Source organism: Sander vitreus, chromosome 8 (assembly GCF_031162955.1).
Source record: "Sander vitreus isolate 19-12246 chromosome 8, sanVit1, whole genome shotgun sequence".
NCBI lineage: Eukaryota > Metazoa > Chordata > Actinopteri > Perciformes > Percidae > Sander > Sander vitreus.
The window spans coordinates 17,214,198-17,226,550 of NC_135862.1; the positions used below are offsets into that span (position 1 = coordinate 17,214,198).

At 42.4% G+C, this 12,353-nt stretch overlaps 1 protein-coding gene across 1 annotated transcript in view; it reads left to right on the top strand.

Moving 5' to 3' along the window:
• Positions 1-12,353, top strand: part of tjp1b (tight junction protein 1b) — a 37,286-nt gene that overhangs the window by 18,356 nt on the left and 6,577 nt on the right. Inside the window, 16 exon segments of the mRNA XM_078257217.1 lie at positions 345-513; positions 628-772; positions 3,461-3,594; positions 4,168-4,273; positions 6,372-6,522; positions 7,138-7,246; positions 7,337-7,556; positions 7,813-7,997; positions 8,092-8,187; positions 8,317-8,399; positions 8,499-8,709; positions 8,795-8,895; positions 9,000-9,350; positions 9,673-9,903; positions 10,987-11,431; positions 11,434-11,846. Coding sequence (XP_078113343.1) covers positions 345-513; positions 628-772; positions 3,461-3,594; positions 4,168-4,273; positions 6,372-6,522; positions 7,138-7,246; positions 7,337-7,556; positions 7,813-7,997; positions 8,092-8,187; positions 8,317-8,399; positions 8,499-8,709; positions 8,795-8,895; positions 9,000-9,350; positions 9,673-9,903; positions 10,987-11,431; positions 11,434-11,846 — 3,150 coding nt within the window.

Genomic DNA, 12,353 nt, shown 5'->3' on the forward strand with positions numbered 1-12,353 from the left:
CACATCCAGCCCTCTCACACGTCATGTTACTTTCATTAAAAGCCAGCACTTAGGAAATAAAAAGGTTACTCAAATGATTAAAGGAAGAATTGTCAAAATGATGTGCAAGTTAGTACTGGATAGCTCATTCTGAAGCTTACAAATGGATTTGACCCTGACAGATATAATCAGTGTTGCACTTAATTTGCATGTGATCTTGTGCTTTAACTTCTCATATGACCATTTTATTGGGTTCAAATGTGAAACAAAGACCTCTTTATTTGATGTATCTTATTTTGAATTGAAATGATCGGTCTGTTCTTTGTTTTGCCATGCCTAATAGCGTCTTTCTCTGATTATCTCAGATCAATGGCACAGTGACAGAGAACCTCTCCTTGATAGATGCCAAGAAGCTCATAGAAAGGTCAAAGGGCAAGTTAAAAATGGTTGTTCAGAGGGATGACAGGGCGACCCTGCTGAACATCCCTGACCTCGATGACAGCATTCCTTCAGCCAACGCCTCCGACAGAGACGGTGAGAGTGGTGTTAAGTGTTAGATTCAGCTGAAATGGGGCACAGCTGAAAAGCCAGACCTGTCAGTGTGTATTTCAGAATTCAGTCGTTGAACAGTGGCTCTTGTTTGATCAGACATTTCAGATATCCATTCTATGGCATCCGACCAATCCAATCGATCACATGACAGACATCGTAGCAGCCGCTCTCGCTCTCCAGACAGAAGATCTGAACCCTCAGACCACTCCAGACACTCGCCCCCACAAATCAGCAATGGCAGGTAAAGACCATACGTCACAAATTGATATTTTAGGCAACAGTGTAAAATTATAATCGGTCACTTTCATATAGATTCAGTTTTTGTTTATTTCTGCTACTTTCTCTCTCCACTTAGTATAAAAAGGAGCGATCGAGTACCAACAATAATTAAGATTTCAAATTTAAAAAATCTAAGAACAAATTGAGGTCTCAGTAGGGGAAAATTATTATTTGACTGCAAACTGATCAGAAACACCACAGCAGTGACAAATTACCACTTAAAATGTTACTAATATTAATACAACTAGGTTATTATAACCACTTAATTGGCCATGTTTATGACTGAAATTGCCATATTTTTTTTTCCTTATGTTTTGGCCATTTTTATGCATTTTTATTGGATACTACAGATAGACAGGAGAGAGAGAGAGAGGGTGTGACATGCAGTAAAGGGCCGTGGGTCGGATTTATACCCAGGCCAAGGACTCGGCCTACATGGGGCACACGCTCTACCGGGTGAGCTAGAGGTCGACCCTGTTTTCCATATCAATAATGTAGAGCTAAAACAATTTATCAATTAGTCAATCAACAGAAAAATATTCACCATGTGTTGTGATAATTGACTTATTTTTTAGGTTTGGAAAAAACAAGCAATTTGATAACATCACTGTAAGCTCTTAGAAATTGTGATGGGTGCTGTTTACTATTGAGAAAATATTCAGCAGATTAATTAATAGTTAAAACATTTTTTCAGCCCTATATTAATATTTAAAAAAAGCTTTTACTGATCTTGTCATAATGTATGTGCTTCGTTTATTAAGACAGGCCTTTTTTTGTTTACGGTTGTAAAGGATTATACCAGCCATCAGCCCATTCAGTAATTCTGTGACTGTAACCTTGTTTGAAAGTACCTCATTAATTCTTACCACTCTTAATCTCTCTCACCAGAGTTGTTCCCCCTTCACACTGCTTATTGACCCGAGCAAAAGTCAACTGTTAAGTTGCAAAAGAGACATTCTTGGTCAAAATTAGGGTCAAAACTCTACTTAGTGTAAAGGTTCATTGCTCAACCTATATTACTGTGTGTCTGGAGTTTAACGTCCTCTGTGATTTTGTGATTTTATTCATCAGTTTCAAAAACTGCTAATTTGTTTGAACTGGAAAAGTCTTGATGATGAAGCTATATGCCAAATACAGGAAAACTGCAATGCAAAAAGCAAGAATGCTTCTAAGAACAGCAACAGTCACTTAATGAGATTTGTCTGCCCTTTTTATTCCCTTTATATGTCAACAGCTGGAGAATACCGTAAGTTTGTGACCATTACTCAGTGTGAGTAGTTACTAATAATAGTGGTAGTAAATCCTGAATAGATTTAATGTAGATTAATAGACAAGTAGGTCTCGTTTTAGGTGTTAGGACTTTAACGAACAAATCACTAATTTTCAAATGTATAATTTCTCTATTGCAACGATGACTATAACTGCAAATTATTACTTAATGGAATATTGCTGAAGTGATGCTTTACAGCATCAATTATTCAGTGACACGTCTTGTTTTGATTTGAGATGACAGAGTCCTGTGAAAGTGTCACAGGATCCTTGTGTCTCTTGAATGTTTTGGTTGGCAAACCGCACGTTTGGCACAACGACAATATGGCTCCAACAATGAAAGAACAAAAGAATGTCACCAACTGTCCCCTTTTTCATGTATATGAGCTTTTGTAAGCTCTTTCTTTATGTCTGTGAATGTCTGGCTTGATTTTGCTCTATTTCGCTTGCAGTATATATTTTGGGGCAATATTCACAAAGATTCACTAAGAAGCCAAAACCAACAATATGTTGTAATAATTTATTTATGACACATCTAGGCTACTGAAGCACATTTTAATAAGTATTTTAATTAACAGAAAGGAGATGCTGGGACAGGATGATACTGTTTATCTGAACCTGGATCTGTGACCTGTGACCTTTTTTTTCAGTTCAGGAAGTTGGCAGTTAAAAGTAGGGCCTCCTCCTGGATAGGTTGAAAAAGTTTGTTCTTCCGCAGCCAGTTCAAACAGAGTCCTGGATGGTTACTTGGTCACTCAGCCTGTGAATAAAAGCAGTGTCTTGCCAGTAAAGTTGTGCCAGTGAGCAGCCTTGTGAGTCAGAGCCATAAAACCTGCTTTGCCTACTTCTATTCCCGTCTGAATACTTATTTTCAAACACAACGGGATTGTCAGTATTTATCAAAACACAAGGAATTTCTGTCATCATTTACTGACTCGTAATTGGCCAGGGTCACTGTGTATCAGTTTACGTGGCCTAACTGTTTTAAAACTGGCATTGAAGTCAAACTGTTACTGGTCTACAGCCAGAGCCACACAGTAAAATTCACCTGGAGGACAGAATCCACTCTGGCACCTTAGATAAGCTGCTCTAAAAATAGAGCATAAAAGAGTGGAAAGACAAAGTGGTGACCTTCAGGATTAAGATTCAGCCTCAGGCGTGAGACGTTCCTTTTACCTGTTTTTCCTTTCTGACTGCGGTCAGGAGAAAATTTCATCCAGTCTGGGTTTTGTGTTGAGTTGTTTACGGCCTGTAGTCAAGATGTAGCCTTAAAGCTCCCCAGTTGCCTCCAAGCTCTACATCTCCAGAATACACTATTTATAATCTTACATATTCCTTTTATAAAGATAAATCGTACAAAAACATCTATTTTTGTCTGCAGTCATAGAAGTCGTGATGACGACCGGATCTCGAAGCCGGCTTCAACGCCAGTGAAGCTACCAGAGGAGGTTCCTCTGCCCAAACCGAAGGAGTCGGCTATTGCTAGAGAGGAGAAAACGCTCCCACCACTCCCAGGTCAGACACAAATCAGCTATTAATCATTTTGTGTAAGACATGTTGGTACACCTATAATTTGTGTCTTGTACCTGCGAGCAAATACAACATGTTGGTGTGGGTTTCCCTGTCCATAATAAGCAGTACAACATTAAATGACTTCATGACAGTAAAAAAAAAAATCCATATGGTTCAAACCAGTCATTTTTTGTTCTTTTTAAAAGCACGACTATCGGAAAAAAAGTTAGATCCAGACGCCTGCTGAGCCTGGCTGAGTTTGCCTGGAGCCAAGTGAAAATAAACCGTATGAGTTGATCGTGTCTGACGTTCCTCCCCAGCCTGCAGCACTCTGCTGCCTTTCTGTTTGACCTCCCTGCTTAGGACACTCTGTGCCTTGAGTGTGTGTGCCATAACACTTTGCCTGTGTGTGGTTTTGAACAGTCTTTCTTTAGTGTACTTGTTCTCAGTCTAACATGTGTCTGTGGTATTGTAAGATTGTGACTGTGTTTGAGGGAGTATTCCTTTGTTTTTAAACATGTTTTATATGTTCATCATCTATCTTCATCAATAACCTGAGTTTGTGTTTTTGTTCAGAGCCCAAGCCGGTGTATGCTCAGCCTGGACAGCCAGATGTAGACCTGCCAGTCAGTCCCTCTGATGCCCCTGTGCCAAGCGCTGCCCATGATGATAGCATCCTACGGTAATATTTATGTCCCATCCATCAAATATTAAAGTCTTCTTAAAATCTACAAAACAAAAACTGCTATGTGAGTCACATAGGTCACTGACCTTTATAAGCGCCTCACTCCATAAGTTCTCAGTTCCGTGTGTGTGTGTGTGTGTGTGTAACCGATCCGAGCGCAAAACACGTTACACGCAGCAAGCTGTTGTACGAGGCTCTGTACAGCAGCGGGGTTGCTACATCCTTGGTGGGCTCATTGATTTTGCGGTTCACCAGCTCCGGCTCTCTACCAACAACATTTTCTTCACTTTCCTGGAGTTTACGAGCACACGTGGAAAGCCTACCGGAATATCGCAACTCTTGTGTGAGGTTGCCATACTAACTTTCACCACTAAAAACGTATGCAATGTTAATACCTCCGTTAAAACAAGCAAATAATATGCCTATTTGAATCTGATGTTAAGTACACCTATAGCTCCCTCACACAAGGCGAAAATATGAGCAATATATTACAAGAAGCCAACGTTAGAGCTGTAACAATTCCAAATTTTACTGTACAATTAAAGCTATGGTGCGTAGTTTCTGTCGCCCCCATGAGGAATTCTAAGTAATGACAACAAAACTGTCGGCGCGTCCACATGATACAAGCCTTCCTTGATCGCGCACAGCCCCCACCCCTTCCCCACGCAGTTGCTTGTAGCCAAGGAGGACACGTAGGATTAATAAAACATGATGGACTCTTCAGAAGAGGTCATTATCTTCACTCGAGTTTCTGCGTGCGAAAGTCGCCAGACGACACAATCTTCTGAACATAGCCATACTGAGAAATACAGAGAGAGTTGTGTGGAGCTAATAGTCTTAATTAGCTTTGTAGCAACTTATTTAGCAATGGCTTAAATGTATCGGGCAATATCAAAAAGTTACGCACTAAAGCTTTAATTGTCTCAGAAATAATTGCGATTAACAATATAATTGTCTCTTTCAGTCAAATTTAAAAATACTTTAGTTACTTTTTCAAACAAAAAATAGTTTTGAATGAACCCCAGGTTACATATTTTTGTTATATCACTGTAATTGATTTATTATCATAAAACATTGTATTGTTTTCTTAAATTAACATAAAATTGACTATTACCATCAACAGGTCATTAGGACTAATGTTAGCAATTAATTGCAGTTAAACAAAGAAATGGCGTTTATGTAAAATAATTGCGATTAAACAATTATGTAATAATTGTTACAGGCCTAGCCAACGTTGCATGTATTACTAGAATCATTATAAACTACGATGTCGTTTTCATCCTGCCATTCCGTTTTAACTGTGACTGTGTTAACATTGAAGTAGCTGAAATAAAGCCACTGAATGCTGTTGAGCCAAGATATGGTTCTGGTGGTTGATTAACAAATATTCTTGCTGATTGGCTCTCCTATTGGGCCAGCTGGGTGGCGCATGGCACACCGCCATGAGTCCATGAGGCAAATGTGATTACTCCACATTTAAATTGTGAATTTTTGTGAGTAAAATCTAAATCTGCAACGTAACCAGTAACATTTCTCTGTCAGGTAAATGTAGTAGTACAATGTTTTCCTCTGAAGTAGAAGTACACAGTAAGTCAGTAGTATACAGTGGGGTTGCATATTAAGTGCTTTGGGGTCCCTCTAAGTTGTTTTGGGGTACAATGGATCTGGAGAAAGCTACAAGCAGCAATACCACTGGCCAAGCAATCAGCTCTACCAAACAGGCACGTTTTGAACGGCCACTGTCCTAGTTTGGCTCCCACAAGGCATAGAGTTCAGCTCACTGGTTTGCTGGCAATTTGAATAAGCAGCTTTGAATATGACTGGATGCACAACTATCAGTGTTTGTGCGTGAGACGAACGGTTTACTGTGGTTATTTTTGTCTTCAGCAAAACTATTGACTTTCTCTTTCTACAGAACAATTGTACATCTTCTGTAATCTCACTGAAGAGTAAACAAAAGAGAAACCTGGCTTCCATTCAAGAGTCACTCAACTATTCATAAATTGAATTTTGCATTGCAAGGAGGGAAATGCCATCAAATGTTGTCATGTCAAAGAAAATCAGCCTAACTATTGTCTTTATTCCCCTCCCTCAGGCCAAGCATGAAGCTGGTGAAGTTCAAGAAGGGGGAGAGTGTGGGGCTGCGGCTGGCTGGGGGGAATGACGTGGGCATCTTCGTAGCCGGAGTGCTTGAGGATAGCCCAGCTGCTAAGGAGGGCCTGGAGGAGGGCGACCAAATTCTCAGGGTAAGATACTTTATTTTTAACACAGCAAGTGTATAACCTGACAGCTGAAATCAAGTAGTTGTTTTTGAATTTAAGAGTTGTTTCCTAAACTTAGAGCTGTTATTAAATGTCACAAAAGATAATTTTTTTCTTCTCCTTGTTTTTACAATGGTTAACTAATAGTGTCTGTAAACAGCCATGTTTTATTGGGTATGCATCCTCAAGTTCTTCCCTTTTTTATTCATGGTTTTACACACTGGCGGCTCCAAAATTCCTGTACCTCCAGGCTGGTCTCTTAGCAATGGCCCCGAAGGAGCACACACAGAAAACCATGTTTCCTCTCGCTGTGTTCGTCCCATTTCCTCAAAGCCATATATCTCTCTGTTTGTACCTCCTCCTTTTTCCAAGTATAAAGAGGAATGGCTTGAGTTTTTGCAGTGCAGTAAAAGCTGCAGTTACCCAGGCAATACTGAGAACAGGAAGAGCTATGTAAACCTTTCTCTAAATGGAGAGTCACACCTCCTGTCACCCACGCTTTGAACAATGAAGCCTACTCCTTAACTTAAGCTTAGAACAACAGGGAAGTTATTTTGTCAAAAGCATAAAGCAGTAACCTCTTTGTTCCCAAACTTTCAGGTAAATAATGTAGATTTTGCAAACATAATCCGAGAGGAGGCGGTGCTGTTCCTCCTTGACCTTCCTAAGGGTGAAGAGGTCACCATTCTGGCCCAGAAGAAGAAAGATGGTAAGTGAAGTGAGTAAGGAAATGAGACAAGAGATTAATTTATATCGGTCACATTGGCCCAATGTTTCTGACTCGCTCTCTCCTGTTCAGTGTATCGGCGGATCGTGGAGTCGGATGTTGGCGACTCCTTCTACATTCGGACTCACTTTGAGTATGAGAAGGAATCTCCGTATGGGTTAAGCTTTAACAAGGGTGAGGTGTTCCGTGTGGTGGACACCCTCTACAACGGGAAACTGGGCTCCTGGCTGGCTATTCGCATTGGCAAGAACCACCAAGAGGTGGAGAGGGGCATCATCCCCAACAAAAACAGGTAAGGGCATCCTGACGGACACACCTGTCTGCTTTGACTTGAATCGTCAGTTATCTCAAAGAGTGACATGCTTGATAAATGTTTGTCACAACAGTGGACAGTCAGTCCACCTATTTATATTAAATCTGGAATGATAATCATTGCCATGTATTGTCCTTAGGTATTGGCAGAGTTAAGGTTAGCTGTGCCAAAATTATGACACATCCATTAGCTTGTGTTACATTAAGAACTGTCTCTTTCTGCCCTTTATCAACAGAGCGGAGCAGCTGTCTAGTGTGCAATACACTCTCCCCAAAACAGCAGGGGGTGACCGGGCTGACTTCTGGAGGTTCCGTGGTCTTCGCAGCTCAAAGAGGAACCTGAGGAAAAGCAGAGAGGACCTCTCTTCTCAGCCTGTCCAAACAAAGTTCCCGGCTTATGAAAGAGTTGTACTGAGAGAGGGTGAGGAATCTAACATATAATCTAATCATCTAATATGTCAGTGTGAGACTGAAGCTGCATTCTGAGCCTGTTAATATTTTATTCTTTTGTGCAGCTGGTTTCCTGAGACCTGTGGTGATATTTGGGCCGATCGCTGATGTTGCTCGAGAAAAGCTCTCCAGAGAAGAGCCCGATCTTTTTGAGCTAGCAAGTATGTTTGTATGTATTATACTGTACATACAGTACACTGTAGATCAGTTGATTGTGAACATCAACTTACACTAAACTTTTTAGTACTTAAAAATGTTTTCTTCATAAATCCCTCTAACCTTGTTTCCAGAGAGTGAGCCGAGAGATGCTGGAACAGACCAGCGTAGTTCAGGAATCATCCGTCTTCACACCATCAAGCAGATCATTGACAGAGTGAGTATGCCTCCTAATAAACAGCATTGTAGGTTTTTAGATTATTTTGTCACAGATATATTTTTAATCCCTCCTCTTTCCTGTCTTTATCTCATAAAGGACAAACATGCTGTCCTGGACATTACGCCGAATGCTGTGGACAGGCTGAACTATGCTCAGTGGTATCCAATTGTAGTCTTCCTAAATCCCGATACTAAGCAGGGTGTGAAGAACATGAGGACCAGACTGTGTCCAGAGTCCAGGAAGAGTGCCAGGAAGCTCTATGAGAGAGCCATCAAACTGAGGAAGAATAATCACCACCTGTTCACCAGTGAGTGTGCAGAGTGTGTAAATTGTCTTTTTTACATATTTGATTCTTCATGAAGTGACTGTGACTAAAAATGATTCTCTTTTAGCCACCATCAACTTAAACAATATGAATGATGGCTGGTATGGAGCTCTGAAAGAAACAATCCAGCAACAGCAGAACCAGTTGGTGTGGGTGTCAGAGGGCAAGGTGAGAGACGGTTTTTTTCATTCCATTTCGCTGAACAATATTTTTTGATTCCTGTTAGTCTGACTGAGCGACACATGAGATGATCATTTCTCTGCTCTGCTAAGGCGGATGGCACTACAGAGGATGACTTGGACATCCACGACGACCGTCTGTCCTACCTGTCGGCGCCAGGTAGTGAATACTCCATGTATAGCACGGACAGCCGCCACACTTCTGACTATGAGGACACAGACACAGAGGGTGGAGCGTACACAGACCAGGAACTGGACGAGACTTTGAATGACGAGGTGGGTCTTCCCACGGAGCCCGCCATCACCCGCTCTTCCGAGCCTGTGCGAGAGGACCCACCTGTAATTCAGGACACCCCTGGTTACCCTGGATACCAGCATCCTGTGCAGCCCGACCCAGCCAGTCGCATAGACCCTGCTGGGTTCAAGATGGCTGCTCCGCAACAGGTAAAGTTCATATCTAGCTTGGCAGGCAGGCCACTGCAGGCTGCATCCTTCAGAGATGGATGAATGGCTAAAAGTACTGCAGAGCTGAGGAATAGCTCCTTTGTGTTCACTGTTGTGTCCTGACCTTTTGTTAAGATTAAATGTCCTTTGCTAAGTAATAAACATGTTTTAGAAGCTACTGGTATGTTATCTACTAACCACATTCTCTGGCTGGTGTAAAACTGATTCAGTGTAAGGAAGAAGATCATGGTGTTGCGGTGAGCTGTACTTTGTGTGCCGTAGGCGGGCTGTTTTATAAATGTCTCTTAACAATACTTCACAGCAAGATGAGGCTGCTCTGCCCATGCCCTCGTTGCCTCCGACGGTGGTAGCGCCTCCTGCTGTTGAGCAGCCTGTACAGCTTGAGGGTATGCACCTCGAGGAGCCGCCTGCTGCAGCCGCAGCTCCTCAGGCTGACTCACTTAGCAGCCCCAGCCCTGCCCCTGAGCTTATTCAGCCCCCACCAACACCACATGAACCCCACCCGTCTGGACCGCCTGGTCCAGAACCAAAGGTACCCGCTGTTTCACCAGCCACTCGGACCGGGCCTGGGCCCCAGCCTGCTGTTTTAACTGCCTGTCTTCTCGCACATGCTTTCCACTCGCTCTCTGCATGACATGCCCACACTGTGTGACTCACTGAGCCCACTGTGTGCCTCTGGCTCCCAGAGAAAATGTGCGACAGACTAGTCCACATGCACCACAGTGGGCTGGGAGACCAGAAGGACTGGCACATCTGAGTCTTTGACCAGGGTGAAGACATCCACAACCAGCCCTAACTGTTGCCTTTTACTTCCTTTGCATGGCTCCTAATGTTTTTTGGGTTCCTTTTTAGCTTTAACTCTCTTCTGTAGATGAACGATAGTAGCACTTACAGTGGCATCGTAATGTGTCGTCTGTTGTAGTGCCAGTAGTTTGACGTTGCACTAGATGCAAACTGAATGTTGGTTGCATGATGAAAGCTAACCTGCAGACAGTACTCTTGGTAATGATTTCTATCAAGCATTTCACCCTATGGAAAAACAAACTTACATCAGCAGATCAGCACACTGCATTGTGTCTTCTGTTTAGTAGTTTTGTCCTGAGTAGATGTCAACAAATGAATCCTCCTCCATAGGAAGTACTTTAACTGAATTTGCTGTCTACAGGCTACACATCATATGTTTGAAATGAGGCCTTTCAGAAATGTGCAAAATGCTTGTTAGTTCACTATTTATAAAATGTGTTATTGTGTAAAACCCAGCTGTGTCCATATGGATTATTATCATCATTCTTGAGAGGCATCTTGTCAAACAGGCATTCAGAACACTTTTTGAATAATGGAGAAAGGTTTGCTTGTGTAATTGCACTTTGAATTTACATTTATTTAATTAAATGGTAGAAGGTTATTTTGTAATGATTTGGTCAATGTTATACATGTTCAGTTCTTCAAGGTTTCAGTTTATATTCCAGTATTGAATTTAATCTTTAAATTATTCTTAATCTAGTGTTGGGAAAGCATTTTTCCCTGACTGCATTCTGTCCTCCAACCTGGTGATAGTTAAAAGCTCAAAATAATGTCGATATAATGGACGTATTCATTCTGTGTTTCTTCACAGATGTACAAGAAAGATCTGTACAATATGGAGGACCCTGTGCGAATCAACCATGGCCTGAAGCAGTCTTTGAGCTACAGTCACCAGCCGCCGTACCAGGACAAACAGCCATACCGTGAATACGACCACCCGCCTTACGGATACGATGGAGGCGGCTACACAGAACCAAAGCCTCACAACACTGACTCACACCTGCACTACGACAACCGTGTGCCTCATTACAACGAACAGTGGCCCCCCTATGACCAGCAGACCTCATCCTCCCAGCCCGCAGGGTACCAGCCGGGCCACCAGCAACCCATGGGTTACAACCCACGTTCCCCCTACGACGACGGACCAGGGAGGGACTACAGCCCCCCTCAGCCGCGCTACGATGAGGCCCCACCAGTGGGCTACGATGGCAGACGACGCCACAGTAAACCTGGGCCCATTCGTTATGATGAACCCCCACCCCCCCCCCCCCAGCTGCCTATGATGCCCGCTCTCCTTATGAGGCAGAACCTCACGGCTTTCCCATTAATTCACCTCGATCACCGGAGCCCCCAAAGCAGTATTACAGTGACTCTGGTTTGAGGCCCGCCTACATTTCTGGGCCTCCAAATCGGGGTTTTAAGACAGGGATGCATGACCCTATGATGAACTCTGAACCCACAATTCCCCTCCCTAAACCAGAGACCCTGCAATCTCCAGGTGAGCCAGCGATCACTCCGGGCTCCAAACCCCTCCCTCCTCCGCCGCGGGAAGACCTGGACGAAGACCCGGCAATGAAACCGCAGTCGGTGCTGAACAGAGTCAAGATGTTTGAGAATAAACGGTCTGTTTCTATGGACAGGGCTAAAGAAGGAGGAGAATCAGCACTCAGGGTAAGTTCTTCACAGAGGTGTACAGCTGTCACCTCAATGGGTCAAACCTGTGCTATTTATGCTCTAAAGTCCAAAGTAACTTCATCACAGTTATAAGGATGGCTAACAAAGATGCTAACGTAGTCTATCCATGTCAAACACTCAAACAGGTAGATAAGAAAATAGAATAATACAAACATAAATACCTAAAGCTCAACTAGAAACCTAAACCTAAAATGAACTAGAACCATAATGGGTCATGTTAGGTTAAATGTCAGAAAGGAGCCTTTCTTACCTGTTAAAGATGTTTAACAATTTCTACTCGACAGAGGCCAAATGGTATTTTCACAAACTACAGATGCATCAGTCAAAAAACTGCAGAATGAGTCTAGAGACTTGAAGACTTGAAACTGCAAGCTTGTTTTAGTAAAATACTCTATTACTTTTTGTAATTGTGTAAGATGTCAGGCACAGTGCTATATATATATATATATATATATATATATATGCATGCAATCCATTCATGTG